The 25,332-nt window shown below is 31.9% G+C and overlaps 1 protein-coding gene, 1 long non-coding RNA gene and 5 other non-coding genes across 7 annotated transcripts; 1 reads left to right on the top strand and 6 right to left on the bottom strand.

The window, feature by feature from the left end:
- Positions 1 to 1,226: 1,226 nt before the first annotated feature.
- Positions 1,227 to 16,707, bottom strand: LOC134706750 (uncharacterized). Its single transcript, XR_010105655.1, has 4 exons — positions 16,473 to 16,707; positions 8,704 to 8,778; positions 4,764 to 4,824; positions 1,227 to 4,157 (listed from the first exon to the last, which is right to left on the bottom strand). It is a non-coding gene; the product is annotated as an uncharacterized LOC134706750 (long non-coding RNA).
- Positions 2,429 to 2,524, bottom strand: LOC134708687 (small nucleolar RNA SNORD14). The gene has a single exon (XR_010105883.1). It is a non-coding gene; the product is annotated as a small nucleolar RNA SNORD14 (small nucleolar RNA).
- On the bottom strand, positions 3,078 to 3,173 carry LOC134708663 (small nucleolar RNA SNORD14). Its single transcript, XR_010105860.1, has one exon. It is a non-coding gene; the product is annotated as a small nucleolar RNA SNORD14 (small nucleolar RNA).
- On the bottom strand, positions 3,400 to 3,474 carry LOC134708690 (small nucleolar RNA SNORD47). The gene has a single exon (XR_010105886.1). It is a non-coding gene; the product is annotated as a small nucleolar RNA SNORD47 (small nucleolar RNA).
- Positions 5,749 to 5,824, bottom strand: LOC134708693 (small nucleolar RNA snR60/Z15/Z230/Z193/J17). Its single transcript, XR_010105889.1, has one exon. It is a non-coding gene; the product is annotated as a small nucleolar RNA snR60/Z15/Z230/Z193/J17 (small nucleolar RNA).
- LOC134708691 (small nucleolar RNA snR60/Z15/Z230/Z193/J17) lies at positions 6,733 to 6,808 on the bottom strand. Its single transcript, XR_010105887.1, has one exon. It is a non-coding gene; the product is annotated as a small nucleolar RNA snR60/Z15/Z230/Z193/J17 (small nucleolar RNA).
- A 427-nt stretch (positions 16,708 to 17,134) lies between the features above and the next one.
- LOC134706748 (endoplasmic reticulum chaperone BiP-like) lies at positions 17,135 to 24,494 on the top strand. The gene is made up of 6 exons (XM_063565962.1): positions 17,135 to 17,386; positions 19,728 to 19,857; positions 20,180 to 20,659; positions 21,166 to 21,556; positions 21,916 to 22,065; positions 22,644 to 24,494. The coding sequence occupies exons 2-6, from the start codon at positions 19,730 to 19,732 to the stop codon at positions 23,484 to 23,486; spliced, it is 1,992 nt and encodes a 663-aa protein (XP_063422032.1). The 5' UTR covers positions 17,135 to 17,386; positions 19,728 to 19,729; the 3' UTR covers positions 23,487 to 24,494.
- Positions 24,495 to 25,332: the final 838 nt, after the last annotated feature.

Genomic DNA, 25,332 nt, shown 5'->3' on the forward strand with positions numbered 1-25,332 from the left:
TTCAACAACTTAAGATGCACAGTAATCATAAATACTCAAGGTATATGGCTATGCATACAGAAATATTAAAAAAAAAAACAATGGAATGCAGGAAATAAAACATTAGTTTCTAAATACATAATTCATGACAATTAAATTACAAACTTGAATCTTATATTTTTGTAAAAATGTGATTAGTCTCGCACCTAATTTAAGGCCTGATGATATCATCTGTCTTTGGTCCAGATTGTTGGAAGTCAAGATGAAAAAATAATTTACAAAATATTTAATTTAGAATTAAAATGTTTTCAGCTGAAAAATATTAAAAGTAACAGTTTGCATTGAATATAAAGTAGAAAAGTTAAAAAAAAAAATCTTCAAGCAAACCCTAAAACAGACTGCTAGGTCAGTTTTACTCAGAAGTTGTATTAAAACTGGGAAATTTGAAATGTCATCTTGAATCTAAAAATTATGGCATCTCATCCAAAACATTATCTACAACAACAATAAAACAATTCAGATTCACATTACCCTGATGCTAAAAGGCCCAGGGGAAAACTATGTGTTGCAGTTTAACTATAGTTAAATTAGTTTATTCAAAACCTTGAATCCCAATCTGACATGAGCCATTCTACAACCTATCAAGTTAAAAGAGTACTTGAAATAGATCAATTGAGAGTGCAATTATTTATGCAAGTAAGGAAAGAAGTACTTCACTAGATCAGTAAAGAGTGCAATTATTTATGCAAGTAAGGATAGAAGCAACATTGCCATTGGTTTTTGGATTCACAGATGAAAGTAAATCAAGAGAAAAATCCCTAGCATGTTGTGCATACAGCACTAGTAACTTAATAAAAAGTATAAGTGGGAGTTTAGTACAACAGGTTACAGGCAAATCAGTTTCTAATTTATTCTAATTGGTGATGACATTTTTTCAAGCTCCTGGGTGTTGATCCCAGACTCAAAATTATTATTGAGCGTCTAACAAGCTTGATAAATAATTTTTGTTTTCACCAATAGACTTTATTAGTCCAACTATATATTCTGGACCTGAGGTTGTTTTAAGACATCAAATTTCTTAGCTATTGGGCCAAAAAAAAAATATGTCTATTTAGGTTAATATCATCAAAATAAAGAGTGGGTAGGTCAGTATTTCCATTTGTTTTTTGTGCATAATTTGGATCTGTGCAGTCCGTCTTGCTGTGGTCAGAGTTGTACATGGGCCAAGTTTACCCATATTTTTAATGATTTCCATTACAAGAGTTACAAGTTTCCTTTAAACAGCTTTCATATCGTGATTATGAACATTGGGATGTATCAGGCAATTGATTAAATTTATTGGCAACCCTTACTTTGATATTGACACAAGTTCTATTAATTTTTCACTTTACGACAGAATTAAAATGGCTTAGGGTCGGCACTCAAATTGGAGCAGGTCGGGTTACCTAAACAGACATAATTTTTTTGGCCTTACTTTTCAAGAGGAAGAAAAATGAGGGTTTCCTTTGTCAGCTATCCGCAGCTATTTCTTCATCAACTTCAGTGAGAGAGTTCAAGCTGATCATCATTCAAAGGATTCCAATTTAAAACTTAAGATGTGAATTGTCAATGCGACTAAAATCCATGATCAAATGAAGTAGAATCTAACTAGTCAAAATACAGCCTTGGAAGGTTATCTTACTTAGTTGGGATGTTCAGAATCCAGAGGCAAATATTTCATGCATGTTCTGGATGAAAACAAATGAATAATACAATGGACAGATCATGTAAAGGAGACTGTTCATGATGATATAAATGTTTGGGAAATTTAGACCACCCTGCAATTTGAGGGTATTTTGGATAAGGTCAGAAATAGTTGTTTTACCAGATTTAACCACCTCTCACACTGGACTAATTGCAAACAAACTATAATCAATTCAAATTAAAACTTTTTCTTTGTCAGCTATCCGCAGCTATTTCTTCATCAACTTCAGTGAGAGAGTTCAAGCTGATCATCATTCAAAGAAAGGTTAATTAAATTTCAGTCAATCTTGTAAAAGGCTGCATAGAAGAAACTTCATATGTAATTTATATCCAACATATAGCATACTTTGTAAACTCAAATTACTTTTAAAACACTGGCTAAAAAAATATTTTGAAATTTTCCACTGCTAACCCTCGGCTCTCCCAAATTTGCCAGATTCCAACACTCAAACAATATTGTTTGTTCAGAAGATTTGCAACAAATAAACATATGCTAGCTATAGGTATGAACAGTTAATAATAAATATGTGTTATAATATTTAGCTTAACCTTGCCCATCATTACAAAAAATTATATCACAAGACATTTATGAACAAGTATTCTCAATTCAAATTAAACTTGCAATTTTCCTACCAACCCGCCCATGTTTACAGCATATATACATGTAGGCAAAAGACATTATTAAGACATCTTATTTGTATCAATTTTACTCAGACATCCAAGGAAGGTCAATAGCCATCTTCGAGTTCAAGAACTCTCTGGTGGAAACCGCGAATGAATGGAAAATTCTTCATCATCGCAAAATTGATATCAAAATCTAGTCTTGCCAGCCTTGTACCCTGTTGTAATCATTTCTATCAATTAAACGGACTTCAAATTTAACTCAAAAATGTATTCATTCTAAAAGTACAATCAAAGGATTCCACTCAGCTAACTTTTTGGACAAGAAAATCTAGATTTCAAATTTAATAAACCTGTATGCATCATAGTTTACCAACCCTGCTTGCTAACCATTTGTTTCTTTTAAATTGTTTATTTTAGTTTTTCGCTAAAATGCTATAAAAATTTCACACATTGCCATTATATAAAAGGTATATTTAGGAAGTTGATGAGCAACAAATCTGAAATAAATCAGACAATTAGTTGACTTTGGTAAATAGCACAGCAAATCTCAAACTTGTTTTTTTATTTATCAAAAATATGATAAATTGTAGATAATTGTGTTGGCAATCTTATTTTAGCTAAAAAGAAAACATTTTAAATGTTGGCACTCTTGTCAGCTGATCTCATGAAATGCTGCTATAAGCTATCACAATTTTAAGACATTGTTGATGGACTTTTTTTCTGTATCAATTTTACTCAGACATCCAAGGAAGGTCAAAAGCCATCTTCGAGTTCAAGAACTCTCTGGTGGAAACCGCGAATGAATGGAAAATTCTTCATCACCGCAAAAATGATATCAAAATGTTTTGTTCCATCAACTCGATATGTTGAAATTTTATCACAATTTTTTAATTTTGTATAAGCCAAGGCTTGTGTACGTTCTACTTAAAAAAAAAGATTTAATTACACATTCAACAGAAATTCCATCACTTTACTTGATGTCAGTTAAAACTTGCAAGGATTTATGATTTGGAGTCTATTTAGCATTAACACATCAAATGATAAATTGTATAGAACATCAGATAAAATATACGGGCTTGGATTATAATCACTTTAGTTCATTTGGCAGAATGTTAATCAACATTTGTTCTATGTCAAATATATATAATGGGATCCAGGGGTCAGTTTACTTGTTAACCTTTATTCAGTTCACATTTTTTGGTTTTTCTCTCAAAATACAAGTAGTGAACTATATCAGAGTTTTTCAATAAAATTAATGTTAATTCATAAACTTTGTGAGCATATTATTAAGATTGCTGAACTGTGACAAATGAACAAAATCCATCTACCAAAAATTTACTTTTTAAGGAAATGCTCCACACAAATAATACTTTTCAAAAGGGAATTTATTGATTAGACAGCAACAGTTTCATAGTTCACAGATCTTTGTTCTATTTGCAGTCAATGGTAGTGAGAAATCTACAAGAATCTTTCAAGCAAATATCAATCTATTCAATAACAGAGAACATCAGTTAGAAGATACGGGCTTGGATTATAATCATATTATTCATTTGGCAGAATGTTTAATCATCATTTGTTCTCTGCAGAATATATTGTAATGGTTATCAGATCCTAGAGACTAATTGCACAAATATTTAACATTTCAGAATAATTTGTGATCAACAAAAGTCAAAATTTTGCGAAAGAGCACCCATGTTTTACATTATACAAATGCAGGGGTTTCTAGACCTAAAATTTAAAAAGACCATAAGAAGTTGTACCACCATCTTCTGCCAATTCGTACCAATTCTTTAGTCCATTCTTTCTTCCTCCTAAAAACAAAACCCAACATCTACCAATTTAGACGGAACAATTAAACTACCTTTACAAGAAATGCTTTTTAACAGGTGCAATATAATTTAAAATGATTTTGTCGTAAACATTTAAATTGGATGGGTAATAAAACTTCAAAATATATACAATCAGAGAATATCAGATAGAAGATACGGGCTTGGGTTATAATCATTTTATTCATTTGGCAGAATGTAATCATCATTTATTCTCTGTAGAATATATATATAAAGTACTTTTAATATACCCAGCATTAGCCTTCATTGGTTGAGCAAAACAGAAACATGAAATTAAATGGTAACAACACTTGTTCAATTAAAAAAATATATAAAAATATCAGTTTTAACCATTTCTTGCGTTTTTACCTTTAAAAAAACACAATTGTTACCTTTAGTATCTTTTGCCTCTTTTATATAGGACATTGAAAGAAATGTATTACTGTAACATAGAACACCAATGTCATTCATGAAAAGTTGTCACATTGGCAAGAATACCCGAATTTTTACATAAAGTTTGCCAAGTGAAGGCAAAAGACTATCTTGGCTTTTGAAATTAGAAAAATATGGAAATAAAAGAACTTGACTTACCAACTAAATATACTAAGGATAATGCTCTTCCATCTTTTCTGTTATGTCAATTCTTCTCTTTCTAAAATATGCAAACAGTTATTTTAATAAATCATTTAAATCTTCTAAGTTCCTTTTTTATTGTTGCTCTTCCTTCCCTGCAAGGAATTCTTATTTCATACAATATAGCAAGCTGAGGAGTCAGAACAGGATATCAGATAAGTGAATCTACATGGATAATTAAGAGAGATTCCCATTTCACTTGAAGTTCATCATCATATATCCCAATCCAATTCTTTTGTATAACAATTGTTTGAATATGTATTTACTTCCAGGTTGTCACAGCAAGAAAAATTAGACATGACATAGCATTAGTTCACTAAATATTCACATATAATAATATATTAGAACCTTAAAAGGGCCACAACTGAATAATGAAAAAAAAAGATCCATCAGACCTGTACACCATTATTATGAGTAGTAATCAGATCAAGTCAGAATCATCTCCCTTTGGCGATTGACTCAGATCCTTATCTGACCGCAACAGAACGTTGTGACCAGCAAGTCACTGAGAATTTCCTCAGAGTCAAATGACACGCATGATTTCATCATTTTACTGATTCTGTTAAAAAAGAGTCGAACAACACCTTTCATTAAATTTCTTTACAACAAATTAAGTTACTTTTCAAAGTTTCTCATCCCCAGGTGTACAGACCACATTAAAACAACATGAAAGATGAAAAGTTATAAATATTTCTTATAATTGTATGGTAAATGGTTGCTAAAATAAAGAATCTCTCAAGATGGATTTTTGCTAATCAAGAACATTTGTCACAGATGTCCAAAGAATTTTTACAAATTATTTCACAGCCTATAACCAAGTAAAAAGTAAGACTTGCGAGAGATGATAAAATGTTTTATAAAAATCCCTCAAAACATGGAAATTGAATCAAAATAACGTAAGGAAATTGAAAGTTTAGGAATGTCTGATAATTAAATAAAAACTTTGCTGTATCAGTTAGGGGCGAAAATTTGTCTTTCACTGAAAGTCAGTTGAACTATGAAATCATCATTTACAGCACAATATACATGTAGTTTCCAGAAAGTAACTCGAAGATGGAATTCACTTCATTATCAATTTTTTGAAAGAAAATGGAAAATCCCCCATGTTCAACCTTCCTCAACATTAAAAGCCATGTGTGAGCAAGGAACCAGATGACTCGTGTACAATATTGGAAAAGTGTTATCCTTTATATGTCTGGTGAATGCACATGCATGCAAACATACACATTTCAGACGACAGTAAAGTGAGAATTTGTGGTAAAAACTAAGACCAACTGGTGTTCTTGAATTATTTTTTATATAGGTTTTTGACAATCCATCAATGGACTAATGAATTAATAGCCGTCTCAGACGGGGGCATTTGCTATCGATCACAGAACATCAGCTCCTGCATTCATCACTAACAGCTATTTTCACTAGTCCTTTTCAAAATTGATTATAGAGGAAAGTTTCACTATACACGATATATACTTCAAAAAATGATTTTGGTTTACCAAAAGACCGTACTTTACATGAGCACCAATTGTTCAATATTTAAAATGTAGCTTGTCAGATATTGAAATAGGAACAAGATCAAATTATTTTTCGTTAGAACCAAATCAATTCAGTTTTTATTGGCAGTTTTTGAAGCAAGACAACTTCATGTGATTTTATCCCTTGGGTATACTATTTTGAGGACAGATGCCAAATAAAGTGGATTGAGAATTCTGTGGCTTTATTATAGTCTGAATACACACCTGCAGAAAAGTATATTTGTACTTTGACATTGAAATTTCCAATGGCAGTAATTTCATGCATATTCAGGACAATATTGACAAGTATACAATTTGTTACCCATTCCAACTTCCTAAATTTTATATATCAGATAGCACCATTTTGTATAGAAGCAGACAAAATAGTATTATTGAATGTGACAAATTGCATTTCAGTGCTGTATCAGTTAGGGGCGAAAATTTGTCTTTCACTGAAAATCAGTTGAACTATGAAATCATCATTTACAGCACATGTCAGACAATATTCAATCCAAACTTGTTTTCACAAAATTATTGATTATAGCTATAGCCTTTAAATGTCTAGTGGCAAATATTTCATGCATTTCAAGACAATGCTTAACTTCTTATCTACCACAGGCGATCATAGAGTTCACTACTACACACATCTTATTAGTTAGCTACTGCAGCTGATTTGTAGGTTAACTACCAGAGATAATTTGCAGTGTGGAAATTTTTACGGGGGTGCAATTAAATATGAAATTATTAAGCAATTACTGTATAGAAATTAAAAATAAAAAATGTATTTAATTCTCAATTGTTTGAATTTTTATATTTCTGATTTTGATCTAATTATGTCCACTAATTAATCCAGTAAAATATGTTGAAAAACAAATTATTTGTCCAATGCCGTTATCTAACTCCGGTTCCTCGTTTCGCTATTTTCGGATAACTGATATCACTGCCGACACTTCAAACTTCTTTTTCATCTATATCAGACTGCTTAAAACACTAAAACCCTTCATCTTCTTCCTCCGATTCGAAGAATGAAGCCCATTGATCGGCCATTGTTTCAATCGCAATTCTCAAACGAAAACACATGTTAAAAACAATGTATTTTAATGTAAACATATTACCTTTCAATAAAAAGGAATACACGAATTGAAAGCTTATTCATTTGTAAAACCGAATTTGATTGGTTCATTTTGGGATTCCCCCTAGGTATTGTCCAATCTAAAGAGTTTTAACAGTGGTATATTTTACGGGAATATCCGCCAACGCGACTGCGCATGCATTGTTTACAGCGGATATATCAGTCACTGCGAATACACAGGTGACCCGGCAAGCGGATTTATCAGTCACTACGAACTAAACGGTGAAAATTACCGCGTATATATCCGTCAGTGGTAGATAAAGAGTTAACACAAGTGGTACCGTATCATTTGGAAGATAGAGTCTTGGGTTTTAAGAGGCAGGTTGAAAGTCTATCCCATGCAATGCATTACCACATCCTTGTTGACACTTTACCCAAGAAATTAACTTCTATACAACTTTTTATACTGCATTGTCTCAGACGGGGGCATTTGCTATCGATCATAGAAATCAGCCTCTGCATTCATCATCAACAATGAATCAAGATAAAGTCCAGTGCAACTGGCAAACATTACCCTTGCAGATCTAGGCACCAACTTTATTTAAATTGACAACAGTTGCTATGTTCAGTTCTGCATTTTTTTATGTGTATCAAATTTTTGGATTAACTTGAAGAAACCAGGAGTTGGTTTCACAAAAATACAATACTCAAGACCAAGATTGTTCACAAGTCGTGAACTATTCAATATTTTTGTGAATTCAACTACAGCCATACAATGAAATGAGATTTAAGACCAACTGTTTAATACCTGGTACAAGCATGCGAATGAACAGTAATTTATTGTTCAAATCAAATCCTTTAGCTTTAATAATCAATTAAAAGATTTCTATTGCATTTAAATCTGGACAATTTTTGGTGAATGACATCTCAGATGTTAGAGTTACTAGTCAACATATCATTCCTACCTTTAATATTGCTTTAAAACATTTATGAACAATCCTACATAGTCAGTGACGTGTTAAATGAAATCGCCCCTTACAAATTGAAACAAAGAGATCTTTATTCTAAATGTACTTCAGTTATAAATAAAATCAAGAGTTTAATTTATCAGAGTAGTGCAGACTTTGCCATGAAAGTCATGCTGCTGTCAGAATTCAGATTGTAATCATTTATGATCATATGTCCCTATCTGAATTTGAAATCATCATTCCAGCAGAAGTAAAGAAAAGATAGCAAAGTGCTTCTGTTGCATATACATGTACATAGATATATTCACATGGGGTGCAAAAATAACTTTGTAGACTTTAGTACATACCATATTCAGTGAATCCATTTCTGTTTTAACTGGCATAGCATCTTCTTCATTGTTCTTGTATGATTGATAATTTTTCTGTAAAAAAGAAAATCAAGAAGTAAGATATTGATGTATAATGTAGTATTGTAGATGCATTGTAGAAAACAAAAAGCCAAAATAGGGTATATAGTTTAATATGACATTCAGAACAAGCAGTGGAATCATCAATTTCATAGCCCAATGCTCGAAAGTTTCATCATAATGTCATCAAAACTGTTTTACACCCAACAAATATCAACAGAATATCTGCATCACATTTTTTGACTTTGTTTAATCATTTCACTTTAGATTACCCTACAGCAGCTACTCTGGAACTATTGCTACATGTACATGTACCCTTGCTGTGACAATTAAATTTACACCCGCGTGTTTGAATCAAAGCAATTGTCCCAATAAATATGTCCAGAAAGTTGATGAAAACAGTACACCTACAGTATGTTCATACTGTTAGCCATAGGGAAAAATAACTTTAAATATTGATTAAACATTCAGAACAAGCAGTGGAATCATTAAAACAAATTTCATAGCCCAATGCTCGATAGTTTCATCCCAATGTCCAATGTCAATACTGTACTGTACATAAATTATATAACGAAGATTACTTTTTTTTAAGCCATTTATCAAGATGTTATTAAAAATGTTTGAAATCAGTTATATGGGCAAGTTAATTTTAATTGAAAGAATGAGACCTACATTATACAACTTGCTAAATTTGAATTATTCAACACATTTTTTTGGTGGCTTCTACTAGGGAATCAGTCTAGACTTTTAAGTGCTAGTTCTTTAGCCTGAATCACATTTTTTGTAAGTACATGTATTTACAAATATTGGAAACCATCACTTCCAAGTAGATATCACATACAAAAAAAATTAGATGAACATGAAAATAAAGAATGTCACTTCAGACTAACATATGGCATCAGATACAACAGTGAGCTAAGATGAGGTGAGTAAGCCCCACTCACTGATATATAAGAAGGATCTATTGAAAACATCATTAGTGACATGCTTTGTAAATCTACAACTTCTGTCTTATAATTATAAAATTGAATTGAAAAAACATACTGCTTATTCCCAAGTGCATGCATATGACATGCATTCAGACATATTTAACAATTTTTCCAATTGAAGGCAGGAATTAAAACGACTTTAATACATAATTCATGACAATTAACATTTAAGTCACGCCTCAATGATTTAGTTCTCCTCAGGTAGTTTTAGAATCATGATATAAATGTATAAATGCAGGGTTTCCGCTGGCGGTCGCCATTTTCGCAATTTGCGAAAAAATAATAATTGTGGCGATAAAAATTCGTCATTTGCGAAAGAATTTGGCGAAAGAAATACATAGAACGATTTATTTTCCTCCATCTTGTTTATTTACTTTTTTCGAGTTTCTCGGACTTTACCCGATCAGACAATACTCGGAATTCACCTTGACCTCATTAAGGTTTGGACAGAAAATCAATAATCAGCTGATTGCATTTTATAGTTATGGACAACAAAGGACTATATCAATAAAGGTGTTGATTGAATTGTTTGACAAAATGATATGGTTAAATGGCTTCTGCTAAATGTCGCATACAGAATTTATTTACCACTTTCAGACGCACGTGTTTGAAGAAAACTTTTGACGTCTCCTCCGCTTTTAAAGATAGTTAAGAGAAAGCTGTTGCTGTGACGAAAAATGTCCAAAAGCAAGAAATATCTTTAATTATCCTTTGACTTAAATATCAGTAATTGATTAGGAAGACGTTTTTTAAATCGTTCGAGTGACACACGTGTTTCAAGCCTAGTTTTACGTCTCAACTTTTTCATTTACGATGGTCAAGAAAAGAAAACTGTCGTTATGAAGAAATCTATCCGAAAGGTTGGCTCGAATGATAGTAGCCCTTCAATGTAATGACTACACATGATACGAGGGATCAATTTCATGTGATAAAAGCTTTTGCTTTGTTGTAACAAAAACTTCTTTAAATAGTACAAAAGGGAACATCAGTATTTTTCTTTTAAAGAAACTGTCCCTACGAACTATACTGGTATTATATAATAAAGACATGTCCATTAATTTTGTTATATTCCAGGACGTATATCTTCTTTTTTATTAAAAGTATAGTGGCCCAATCAATTAGAAAAGTTGTTTAAAATACAATGAATAGTTTTCCCTTTTAAATTAAAAAAATCTGTTGTTTTGAAGTAATTTTTTAGTGTTTATTCATTAACATGTAAACTTTAAAGTAAGTTTGAGAGCATAACCATAGACACAATGGGCAAAATCATCTTATTTGAGGGAGGGGGAAAAAGAGGGGGGGGGGGGGGTAGAAAAAATGTAAATTTTAAACGAAAAACATAGTTGGCGAAAAAAATAATAAAGTGGCGAAAATTATATTGTTTTGGCGAAAGAGGTGGCGAAAAAAATAATTGACCCAGGGGAAACCCTGTAAATGCTACATGTATATTTCTTGTAGATAATCAATAAACACAAGATTGTATTTAAAATGTTTCCTTTAACCAGGATGCTAAATGAAATATCAAGAGGACAGATTAACACGAGATTAAATTTCCACCTTCAAAAATGTAATTAATTATAGACTGTTTTCATGTCAACTCCATCAAACAACTTCTTCAGAACCCTCGCTTCAGTCTCATACTTCTCTGATGTCATGAAACTATTTCGTGTCCATTCAGTTAGAGCTAATACTGTATTTGTTCATCAACAAAGTCAGAATACCCAATACATGTAATCATCATTGTGACACTACTAAAATCATGACAACAGGTGTGAATTTCGCTTATTTACAGATCTCATGTCCACAAACCAAACCACAGGTATTTTGGGCATGGACCCCCCTTTTTTTGGACCTCACTAAAAAAAAATATGTTTGGGTGTTTTTTTTATTTATTTACAATTTTCTACAATGTATAAACATATATCAAGTCTCAACAATCCATTGCTAGTGATTGCAATAACTTTTTTACAATCCATACAAGTTTTTCACTTGGGCCTCATATGTGATGGATAGTAAAAAAGTTATTGCAATCGACTAGCAATGGATTGTTGAGACTTGATATATGTTTATACATTGTAGAAAATTGTAAATAAATTCAAAAAACACCAACCATTTTTTTTTTTTTAATGAGGTCCATGCCCCAAATACCTGTGGACCAAACAGTGTTCTACCAAAAACCCTTTTACTTTAAATTCTATTTGCAATGCAGATCTATTGTATTTGATAGAAAGCAGCATTATTTAAAAGACTGGGACTAGTATTTTTTAAATGCACATCTCACGAGTTTAAAAAGTTCACCTAAAAGAATTTAAAAACTATTCAAGTCGAGCAAAAAGAAAATGATCAACATTGCCATGACTGGCACGAGATTAAAAATCATTTTAGCAGTCAACACTTGAATGTATAAACATATAGCACATGTTAATCTACATTTGGATACAGACATTGCTTTTAAATAGATGCATTTTCACACAACACTAAACATTTTTATAATTTGAGTTTTTCAACACTACAATCCACATTTGATTTGTATATCCTCTGGGTAAAATCTGGATTCAGTACATTTTTTGGTCATCTGCTTATCATAATATCTATCAAATTGAGGATCAATTATATAATTTATGGGGGAATCATCCACCCCCACCTTTTTTTCAGGTTAAATGATCGTACTCAACTACCTATGCATGCAATCAACAAGCTTGCTTTCAATTTGACCATAAAACGTGGTAAAAGAATATTTCAAGACCACGTTGACCAAGGATTGCTTGGATTTAAAACCGTACATCACTTGATTGTCAGCAGCCTTATTGGCAACAGGAAGTGCATGGAGACAATCAAAGACGGGGAAATATTACATTATAATACGAGTATAAAGCCCCCATTCCTTAAAAGTGCAGTTCTATGTTTCAGTCCAATCATTCCAATGACAAAATAAATATTTCGATCCATTTATGAATTAATGTAAATTTGCAAATACTTTTAAATAGTGAAAAAAAAAGGTGAAACATTTAAACCAAATCATATAATATAGCTATTAGGTCGGAGACAGTACACCTACAGTATGTTCATACTGTTAGCCATAGGGAAAAATAACTTTAAATATTGATTAAACATTCAGAACAAGCAGTGGAATCATTAAAACAAATTTCATAGCCCAATGCTCGATAGTTTCATCCCAATGTCCAATGTCAATACTGTACTGTACATAAATTATATAACGAAGATTACTTTTTTTTAAGCCATTTATCAAGATGTTATTAAAAATGTTTGAAATCAGTTATATGGGCAAGTTAATTTTAATTGAAAGAATGAGACCTACATTATACAACTTGCTAAATTTGAATTATTCAACACATTTTTTTGGTGGCTTCTACTAGGGAATCAGTCTAGACTTTTAAGTGCTAGTTCTTTAGCCTGAATCACATTTTTTGTAAGTACATGTATTTACAAATATTGGAAACCATCACTTCCAAGTAGATATCACATACAAAAAAAATTAGATGAACATGAAAATAAAGAATGTCACTTCAGACTAACATATGGCATCAGATACAACAGTGAGCTAAGATGAGGTGAGTAAGCCCCACTCACTGATATATAAGAAGGATCTATTGAAAACATCATTAGTGACATGCTTTGTAAATCTACAACTTCTGTCTTATAATTATAAAATTGAATTGAAAAAACATACTGCTTATTCCCAAGTGCATGCATATGACATGCATTCAGACATATTTAACAATTTTTCCAATTGAAGGCAGGAATTAAAACGACTTTAATACATAATTCATGACAATTAACATTTAAGTCACGCCTCAATGATTTAGTTCTCCTCAGGTAGTTTTAGAATCATGATATAAATGTATAAATGCAGGGTTTCCGCTGGCGGTCGCCATTTTCGCAATTTGCGAAAAAATAATAATTGTGGCGATAAAAATTCGTCATTTGCGAAAGAATTTGGCGAAAGAAATACATAGAACGATTTATTTTCCTCCATCTTGTTTATTTACTTTTTTCGAGTTTCTCGGACTTTACCCGATCAGACAATACTCGGAATTCACCTTGACCTCATTAAGGTTTGGACAGAAAATCAATAATCAGCTGATTGCATTTTATAGTTATGGACAACAAAGGACTATATCAATAAAGGTGTTGATTGAATTGTTTGACAAAATGATATGGTTAAATGGCTTCTGCTAAATGTCGCATACAGAATTTATTTACCACTTTCAGACGCACGTGTTTGAAGAAAACTTTTGACGTCTCCTCCGCTTTTAAAGATAGTTAAGAGAAAGCTGTTGCTGTGACGAAAAATGTCCAAAAGCAAGAAATATCTTTAATTATCCTTTGACTTAAATATCAGTAATTGATTAGGAAGACGTTTTTTAAATCGTTCGAGTGACACACGTGTTTCAAGCCTAGTTTTACGTCTCAACTTTTTCATTTACGATGGTCAAGAAAAGAAAACTGTCGTTATGAAGAAATCTATCCGAAAGGTTGGCTCGAATGATAGTAGCCCTTCAATGTAATGACTACACATGATACGAGGGATCAATTTCATGTGATAAAAGCTTTTGCTTTGTTGTAACAAAAACTTCTTTAAATAGTACAAAAGGGAACATCAGTATTTTTCTTTTAAAGAAACTGTCCCTACGAACTATACTGGTATTATATAATAAAGACATGTCCATTAATTTTGTTATATTCCAGGACGTATATCTTCTTTTTTATTAAAAGTATAGTGGCCCAATCAATTAGAAAAGTTGTTTAAAATACAATGAATAGTTTTCCCTTTTAAATTAAAAAAATCTGTTGTTTTGAAGTAATTTTTTAGTGTTTATTCATTAACATGTAAACTTTAAAGTAAGTTTGAGAGCATAACCATAGACACAATGGGCAAAATCATCTTATTTGAGGGAGGGGGAAAAAGAGGGGGGGGGGGGTAGAAAAAATGTAAATTTTAAACGAAAAACATAGTTGGCGAAAAAAATAATAAAGTGGCGAAAATTATATTGTTTTGGCGAAAGAGGTGGCGAAAAAAATAATTGACCCAGGGGAAACCCTGTAAATGCTACATGTATATTTCTTGTAGATAATCAATAAACACAAGATTGTATTTAAAATGTTTCCTTTAACCAGGATGCTAAATGAAATATCAAGAGGACAGATTAACACGAGATTAAATTTCCACCTTCAAAAATGTAATTAATTATAGACTGTTTTCATGTCAACTCCATCAAACAACTTCTTCAGAACCCTCGCTTCAGTCTCATACTTCTCTGATGTCATGAAACTATTTCGTGTCCATTCAGTTAGAGCTAATACTGTATTTGTTCATCAACAAAGTCAGAATACCCAATACATGTAATCATCATTGTGACACTACTAAAATCATGACAACAGGTGTGAATTTCGCTTATTTACAGATCTCATGTCCACAAACCAAACCACAGGTATTTTGGGCATGGACCCCCCTTTTTTTGGACCTCACTAAAAAAAAATATGTTTGGGTGTTTTTTTTATTTATTTACAATTTTCTACAATGTATAAACATATATCAAGTCTCAACAATCCATTGCTAGTGATTGCAATAACTTTTTTACAATCCATACAAGTTTTTCACTTGGGCCTCATATGTGATGGATAGTAAAAAAGTTATTGCAATCGACTAGCAATGGATTGTTGAGACTTGATATATGTTTATACATTGTAGAAAATTGTAAATAAATTCAAAAAACACCAACCATTTTTTTTTTTTTAATGAGGTCCATGCCCCAAATACCTGTGGACCAAACAGTGTTCTACCAAAAACCCTTTTACTTTAAATTCTATTTGCAATGCAGATCTATTGTATTTGATAGAAAGCAGCATTATTTAAAAGACTGGGACTAGTATTTTTTAAATGCACATCTCACGAGTTTAAAAAGTTCACCTAAAAGAATTTAAAAACTATTCAAGTCGAGCAAAAAGAAAATGATCAACATTGCCATGACTGGCACGAGATTAAAAATCATTTTAGCAGTCAACACTTGAATGTATAAACATATAGCACATGTTAATCTACATTTGGATACAGACATTGCTTTTAAATAGATGCATTTTCACACAACACTAAACATTTTTATAATTTGAGTTTTTCAACACTACAATCCACATTTGATTTGTATATCCTCTGGGTAAAATCTGGATTCAGTACATTTTTTGGTCATCTGCTTATCATAATATCTATCAAATTGAGGATCAATTATATAATTTATGGGGGAATCATCCACCCCCACCTTTTTTTCAGGTTAAATGATCGTACTCAACTACCTATGCATGCAATCAACAAGCTTGCTTTCAATTTGACCATAAAACGTGGTAAAAGAATATTTCAAGACCACGTTGACCAAGGATTGCTTGGATTTAAAACCGTACATCACTTGATTGTCAGCAGCCTTATTGGCAACAGGAAGTGCATGGAGACAATCAAAGACGGGAAATATTACATTATAATACGAGTATAAAGCCCCCATTCCTTAAAAGTGCAGTTCTATGTTTCAGTCCAATCATTCCAATGACAAAATAAATATTTCGATCCATTTATGAATTAATGTAAATTTGCAAATACTTTTAAATAGTGAAAAAAAAAGGTGAAACATTTAAACCAAATCATAATACTTGTCTAATTTAATTCAATTCGCACTGTATAAGAAAGACAATAATCCACAAAAATCGTACCTTATTAAAACAAGTCACATTGTCCCAAACATGTGCTCACCACCGCTCCGAATTGAGACCAGAACGTCTTCTGACCAACCTCGTGGCTCAAATGATTCTTCACGTGGTATCAAACCGGAAATGGGAGAATGTACTTCTATTTCCGCAAGAAGGAAAAAATACATACAAAACAAAACAAACAATCAAACAATTAAAAACAAAATAAAAAGATCTACAACATTCATATGTGTTTCGATAAAATTAAAAACAACACAAAACAATGGACAATATTTCAAATACTTGTCTCTTACCGACACGGATGATAGAGGGGCATAAGGACTATTTTATCATTAAGACTATTGAAATCAAACGATGGTTGGAACGAAAGAAATTAAGAATGCTGTTCATAATGTATGACCTGTAGTCGTTCAAATAAGAACAAAATGTTTTAAATTTCTTCCGGGACAATACTTTTAATTCCTTATAAAAAAAAATCCCTTAATTGAACCCCGATATGTTCGGTTACATTTTACGGTTATACTTTATTTCGAATTAATTGTTTTGAATCATAAAATAAAATGTAATATTTGAATGTTCGTCTTTCTTTGAAAATTAATAGTCATAATTATAAGTTATATTAAAAGAGTCATTGGTCATCGGGAAAAGTCGCGAATGACGTAGAAATTCTACGGAGTACGTGTCCTTGACTTGAATGAAGAGAAACCCACACGTTGACCAATCATATGTCTACGGATGTAAATAATTAACCAATCAGCTTTCGACACGAATCGTAGTAAGGGAAAAAAGACGACACAATCGTTCACATACGACATATCTGAAAGACTGGAAATTGAAGAAGCGACAAGTTAGAAAAGAGAAATAATCTCTGAAGAATTTGAATATCCAATAAGCCTTCCTTATAATAGAGACACGCAGTAAGTAAAATTACACACACAATCTATATTAAATTGCTGAGTTTTTTTGGACACCGGCCGGTGTAAAATTTGCACCTACAGAAACAACGTGACAGTCTTTTTTGACAGCTGGATTAGTGTTATTAATTCTTGATTTCAGGATAAACTTGTAAAAAAGTTAACCGAAATGATAATCCACCAATATTGTGGCCTTTCGTTTAATATCTTCATATAGATTAGAGTAGACACAATTTTCAAAACGAAAAATACAAGACTTATAAAAAGTACAAATTATAGATGAACAGTAAAACGAAAAAGCACTGTGCACAGTACAAGCTGGCATTTACCAACTACACACAGCACTATTATACAAAAACCAACAATTTGAATAAAGTAAAGTAAAAGCAGCACCTTACAACTTAGACGTCTTGAAAGGCTATTACTATTGACCACTTCATGCTTGTATTTTCCTCCAAAGTTTATTACAAATGTATGTTCTGAGTTTGTTATAATGGGGTGTATGTAATGGACAAAAGCCAAATTAACAGGGTGTATTCAAATTTAAAAATGTGTCAATCTGTCATACTAGTATGGCTATTATAATGTTGAGTATACAAATATTTGCAACTCACCAGTCCAGATGAAATATAAAAAAATTGGAAGCTGGAATGTTGTTAGCTAACACTTCTAGAACTTTGATTTTTTTTTTGTTATTTGGACTTAAATATTAAAGAATGACCTTTTCTTGTATAAAATATTTAAAATAGTATGTCCCATACTTAATACTAAAGCACTTAATTGATATCATCACTTATTTAAACCTTTGCTGAATTAATGTAAGACATACATGTACATAATATTCTCAACAGCATATGTGTATATGATATGCAGATCATATTCCAAATCAATATACAGAAACTGAATGCATCAGAATAAAGGATGGCATTAATAAATTAGACATTAAAAAAAAGGTTATTTTTTCACTAGGCAAACAAAAATATGAGTTTCCTTTTATATCTTAGAATAAAATTGGGCTTATTAAAAAGTGACAAAAAAAAACCTTAAGGGTAGGCTATTACTCAAAAAATAGGAAGGGTGGGGTAATAGCAAACATCAATCTTTTTTTATTTGGCCTAAAATTTCACTTAATTATTCATCATATTTTTTAGCACATCCTTGTATACCCAATAGTAGGAAGTTAACCCCCACTCTGTGTGACTTTTAACACCATTATTTAAGCAGTTATTTATACTTTAAAACAAATGTTACAAACATTTATATTGTAATACAAAACAGTTTTATGAATCCCCCAAGTTTCCAGTAAAATACTCCCTATATTAGTTGGAAAATTCAGGGCACACAACTTTATTTTTTAACAAATAAATTTTACAGCCTTATTTAATTGACGAGGGACATTGAAGTGCTCTTATCATTTAATCATTTATAAGGGTCCTCACTTATAAGAGTCCATGGACTGTCTGGACTATTTATAGGGTCACTAACCATTTCCCAAACTAGTGAGTCCAAAGATGCATCAAGATGAATTTATTTTGTATAAACTGAACACACATATTATTATTTTACAGCAAAAGTTTAAAAGTAATTTAAATTTAATGTCATATCATAGCTTTAGCTATTAGGTCGGAGACTAACATAATAATTTGTATTGCAATAAAATATTCTTCTCCATGGACTCGCCCTTCAGAAATCCTTTAAAAGCTGGAACCCTTCTGTAATATCATTTATATATCAATGCTTTTAAACATTAAAGTCATATGAAACGAGTGACCGGTGAAAAATAATATTCTTCCAATTCTTGAACCAATGCATATAAACATCATAAACTTAGTCTTCTGTGCTCAAATTTATCATTTTTTTCGTGTAAATTTTGTATAATTGTCAATTTTTTTTTTCAATCGGTCAGTGTTGTTGTGAAAATATGGCAGGTAATTAAAGTTCGTGTTTTGAATCCGAAGTTTAACGATTGTCACCTGTTTGTCAACAATTGACGAAAAATAAACAAAACAGCATGGAAATTGAGCACGTGTTTAACATGTAAATTCAGATAATAGTTTATTTTAAGGACATCCATGCGTATTGTGGTCACCGGATTTTTACGAGCTGGGTCACACTGAGGTCACCTTGCATACGGAAAATATGTCGGGGGGGGGAATTGCTTGCTGGAAGGAAGCTATTCAAATAAAGTAAACTTCTTCTAAATATGAATAAATTTAAGAATGTTCTTCAGAAAAAAGTATATGTACATAAGTTTTATAATGAAAACTATCCATTGAGTTATAAAAATCATATGCATTATTTTTTTTTGATTTGAGGTTTCTTATGACTTTAATGTCTTTTGTAGGAATGAAGTTGATAGGATTGATAGCCCTTTTGGGTATGAGCTGTGTTATGGCCAAAGATGAAGAACCTAAAAAGGAAAAGGAAACTGTTGGTACAGTCATTGGTATTGATCTGGGAACAACTTACTCATGGTATGCAAAACAATATTAAATATTTACAAGTTCCAGGGATGAAAATTTATAACCTCAAATAAATCGACACAAGTACAGAAGTTGCATAAGAATTCTAAATGGAAATTTCTTTTTTTTTAGTTTGTACATGTACATTTATTCATCAATCATCATCAATGTAAGATTTTTTATTCTTAAAAAAAAAAAAGTTCAGGACTAAATAGTTTGTTGAATTAAAATTTCTAATTTTATTTGCCTTTTAAGAACATCATTATATTGCAATTTGCTTATTGTATAAACATGTACATTACCTTCTACAATGTAAGTTGATTTTTTATTACAGTGTTGGTGTGTTCAAGAATGGAAGAGTTGAAATCATTGCCAATGATCAAGGTAACAGAATTACACCATCTTATGTGGCATTCACTGAGGATGGTGAGAGATTGATTGGTGATGCAGCTAAGAATCAGCTGACAACTAATCCTGAGAATACAGTCTTTGATGTTAAACGTTTGATTGGACGAGATTGGGATGACAAATCTGTCCAAGCTGACATCAAGCACTACCCATTCAAAGTTTTTAACAGAAACAGCAAACCAATCATTAAAGTCAATGTTGGAGATAGTGAGAAGAGTTTTGCACCAGAGGAAATCTCTGCTATGGTATTGGGAAAGATGAGAGATATTGCAGAAGGCTTCCTTGGTAAAAAAGTAACAAATGCTGTTGTCACTGTTCCTGCTTACTTTAATGATGCTCAGCGACAGGCCACCAAAGATGCTGGTGTCATTGCAGGTCTTAATGTCATGAGAATTATTAACGAGCCGTAAGTATGCAGTTTTTCTATCATGTTCGTTTTATTAGGCTGGAAATTACTAGAATTTTATTGACCAATAAAATTGAACACCATGTATTCATAGCAATGTATAACAAATGTATAATAGCAAAAAAAAATTAAATGTCATTAAACAATAGTCAGTCAAGCTGCTGTTGTCCAATTGATATATCAGTATAGTTGAATATGATTTAATTGTTTTATATATGTATTTGGTTGTAAAGAATTTTGTGTCAACAGACGGAACAGATGTGATTTAAATGATTTGATAATTTGTTGATGATTAGCAATATATTTAAAGCATTAATATGTTTCTAATTTTTTTTGTTGAATTATCAAAAAGTCATCTGAACTTTACAAATATTTAGTAAACATCTGGCAATAATGTATCAACATAAATAAATCAATTTATGAACATGATTAGATTAACTATTTTGATAGACTTTGAGCATGAATTAGTTTATAGTTGTAGTAAACATTCTGTGCCTCTATTTCAGAACTGCTGCTGCCATTGCATATGGTCTTGACAAAAGGGAAGGTGAAAAGAATATCCTGGTTTTTGACCTTGGTGGTGGAACTTTCGATGTATCATTGCTGACCATTGACAATGGTGTGTTTGAGGTTGTTTCGACAAATGGTGACACTCATTTAGGAGGTGAAGACTTCGACCAGAGAGTAATGGAACATTTCATCAAACTTTACAAAAAGAAGAAGGGAAAAGACATCAGAAAAGATAACCGTGCTGTCCAGAAACTTAGACGTGAAGTAGAAAAAGCAAAGAGAGCATTGTCATCTGCCCATCAAGCCAGAATTGAAATTGAATCATTGTTTGAAGGAGAAGACTTCTCTGAAACTTTAACTAGAGCTAGATTTGAAGAGCTTAACATGGTAAGCATGTCATCTAGTGTATGAAGTGCTAAAGGGGAACAAAGCAGTAAATTTCCTGCTTGGCTCACATGGTCTTTTAGTAGGTTAAGGGTCATATAACCAATTTCAATGTCCCCTTTTGGTAATCTCTTGGTGTGTTTAATTGACTAGTTTGTTATTCAGAAAATAAAATAATTTGGCAAATACAAATATAGTTCTGTTAACACAAAGTGAAGGTTTTACATTGTACAATGTTAGTAATGACAATATTAGAAAATTCAAATGTTAAAACTTTACAATAATGTCAGTCCTGCTACTTGTGACAACTTTTCTAACAGTATTTACTGCAAACAATGTTTAATGAAATATTTTTTTTACAGGACTTGTTCAGATCTACAATGAAGCCAGTCCAAAAAGTAATGGAAGATGCAGATATGAAGAAAGAAGAAATTGATGAAATCGTTCTTGTTGGTGGTTCTACCAGGATTCCAAAGATCCAACAGCTTGTCAGAGATTATTTTAACGGAAAAGTAAGTGCATTTCCTTTTCATTAAATATTATCTTAGGCCAAAAAATGATAGATATATAAAGACTTGGTTTGAGTGCCAATATATGAGACAACTCTCCATCCAAGTCTCAATTTGTAAAAGTTAACCATTATAGGTTAAAGTACAGTCTTCAACACAGAGCCTTGGCTCACACCGAACAGCAAGCCATAAAGGCCCTAAAATTACTAGCGTAAAACCATTCAAACAGGACAGTTACAAACAGTGGTAAAGTGAAAAATAAACTGAACTCAGGTCAAAAACTAAGTAAAAATTGTCAATAAGATAAATCAATTGCCTGATACATTTTAATTTTCACAACATCTACATTGTATATGACAGCTGATAGAAACTCACAACTCTTGTGATGAATTAACTCTGACACCATTTTTATTCAAACCAATATAAACCTAAATGAATAATCCAATCATAAAAAATACATGTCAACTTGGACCACAGCAAGAAGCACCACAAGACTTAGTCATGTCTGACGTTATTTTTATTTTTTAAATATAGATTATGACATCATTTTAAATATATTGTTTTATTGTATTTTTTCAAAGGAACCAAACAGAGGTGTAAACCCTGATGAAGCTGTTGCTTATGGTGCTGCTGTCCAGGCTGGAGTTCTAGGAGGAGAGGAAGATACAGGGGACTTGCTCTTGTTGGATGTCAATCCTTTAACCATGGGTATTGAAACCGTAGGTGGAGTCATGACCAAACTTATCCCAAGAAACACTGTCATTCCAACAAAGAAGTCTCAGGTATTCTCTACTGCTGCAGACAATCAACCAACAGTAACAATTCAAGTCCTAGAAGGAGAACGTCCAATGACCAAAGACAACCATCAACTTGGTAAATTCGACCTGACTGGAATTCCACCAGCACCAAGAGGTGTACCACAGATTGAGGTAACCTTTGAAATTGATGTAAATGGTATCCTAAAAGTAAGTGCTGAAGACAAAGGTACAGGAAATAAAAATAATATCGTTATTCAAAATGACAATAACAGATTATCTCCCGATGACATTGAACGTATGATAAACGATGCTGAAAAATTTGCAGATGAAGATAAGACAGTAAAAGAAAAAGTAGAAGCTAAAAATGATATAGAAAGTTTTACATACAATCTTAAAAATCAAATAGGTGATAAAGAAAAATTGGGAGCCAAATTAAGTGATGATGATAAGAAAACAATTGAAGAAGCTGTAGATGAAAAAATTAAATGGTTGGACAGTAATCCTGATGCTACAACTGAAGAGCTTAAAGAACAAAAGAAAGCTTTAGAAGAAATTGTCAATCCAATTGTTAGTAAAATTTACCAAGGGGCTGGAGGTGCTCCACCACCAGGAGGCGAAGGAGGAGAGGGAGGCGAGGAAGAAGGATCAGAGAAAGACGAATTATAAAAGTGACTCAATTTAGGATGATACATATTAATTATTTATTATTAACACTATTATTGTGATAGGGTTCTTTTCGTTTTCCATCAAAATCTGGTCTCAAGTTACAAGGTGAAGGTTACATGTTCAATCCAAACATTTACATGGTTCATATAAACATTTGAAGTGAACATTGATTTTCACAAAATAGTATTAGCCTTAAATTTGGCCAAAAAAAACAATAGTGCTGCTTAGTGCATAATTTTCTTCATTTGATTTGAATGATTTTCAGACCAGACAAAAAGAACTGCAAAATTTACAGTTCATTCAAAGAGTATTCTGTCTAAAATCACCCTGGCTAGTGTTGGTAAATCACTGTGAAACCAGGTGATTGCTGGTCAATTAGATTAGAATATAGATTCAGTGCCCATACTTAGCTTACAATGATCTGATAGCACTGCTGATACTTTCTGTTCTGATAATGATTTCTGACTCAAAATTTTAAAGATTTAAATTGGTTACCAAACAGAAAGTAGCATGGATTAATGTCAGTTCCTTATATATGAAGTGTGGTCACATGGTCTGTATTCCAATCAATAAGATAGCAGGTGATTTAAGAGAGACTACTTGGATTAATAATCCTGTCGCTTTAATATCTTGAAATATACTAAGAAGTTTTTAGAATGATTTTCCAACTAAATCACCTTGTATGTATTGTATCAAGGCACTACTGTGTTGTGTATCTCATTTTCATTATGAGTGGAAGTTTGGCTCAATACCAGTCTGAGAGTGATGCATAAAGTTCATATTTTGTTACTCAGTATGAATGATATAAATACTTTGTATATACATTATGTTTATACATTTTGTTAGGAATAGTACAACTAGCAGATGAGTAAATGTGTATAAATGTGTATGATAGTGCAATAATTTGTGTGTAAACTTTTGAAGTAGAGAGGTAAAAATGGTTTTATGAATGTAAATATATATGTAAGTTACATGATATGTTATGAATAAAGTTTATTGTTTGTAAAATATTTTGTTTTAGCCATATTGAATGGGCTAGTGGGGTCGGGTCCTTCAGTTTTTTGATCCAGTTGATGTTTATAGGCTATTCAAAATACATCTATAAATCAGAATCAAATTTTTGGCATGGCTCAAATTTGTTGTTAAGAATTACAATGCCGCATGATATAGATTACATTTTGACACTTGAAGAATTTAGAAAAACTTACCATTTTTTTCATTTTGTAATCCAACTAATACAGTAGTAGGGAACTTAAAACATGTAATAAAATTTAAAATTAAGTTGCAGTGTTTGTTTAGATTAAAGGAAAGGCCTGTAGACGAAATTTAACTATGAAATACAATATTATTTTTTTTAAATTACTTTTGAGTGGCAAATAAGCATCACATGGACTTGTTTTTTCCTAATTGTTGGAGGCCATACAGTGGCCTCTAGTTGTTAACTTCTATGTAATTTGGTGGAATGCTGTTTCATTGGCAATTACAGTACATTTTGTTTTTGTCTTGCCTGAACAGAGTCAAAAAGTGAGACCCATGCTGTTTCGGAAGCGGCATAAACAAGGTATAATAACCGTATTATTTTGTGTGTTTGGTCAGCTTATGGGGAACCACTAGTGGTTGGTCAATCATATTTGGTATGAAATGGTATTGTCATTGGCACATCTTATTTCCATGGAGATTATTTTGGCCTGTCCCCTTAGTTGTGATCTATTGCCTTTGAAACTTTTGCTTAGTTTTGCAAGCATTGTGACTACAATGTAGGTCCCTTCATTGATAGTGGTAGGTCAATCATAATTATTTGTCATAGCATTGACACATCTTTTTCCATGGAGATTGGACATTGGTT

The sequence above is a fragment of the Mytilus trossulus genome, chromosome 2 (assembly GCF_036588685.1).
Source record: "Mytilus trossulus isolate FHL-02 chromosome 2, PNRI_Mtr1.1.1.hap1, whole genome shotgun sequence".
Lineage (NCBI taxonomy): Eukaryota > Metazoa > Mollusca > Bivalvia > Mytilida > Mytilidae > Mytilus > Mytilus trossulus.

Excerpts from the sequence above, each read along its gene's own strand:
- LOC134706748 (XM_063565962.1), top strand. The coding sequence starts at position 19,730 with ATGAAGTTGATAGGATTGATAGCCCTTTTGGGTATGAGCTGTGTTATG. Across the intron at positions 19,858-20,179 it reads CTGGGAACAACTTACTCATG|TGTTGGTGTGTTCAAGAATG; the intron begins GTATGCAAAACA and ends TTTTTATTACAG. Across the intron at positions 21,557-21,915 it reads GATTTGAAGAGCTTAACATG|GACTTGTTCAGATCTACAAT; the intron begins GTAAGCATGTCA and ends TTTTTTTTACAG.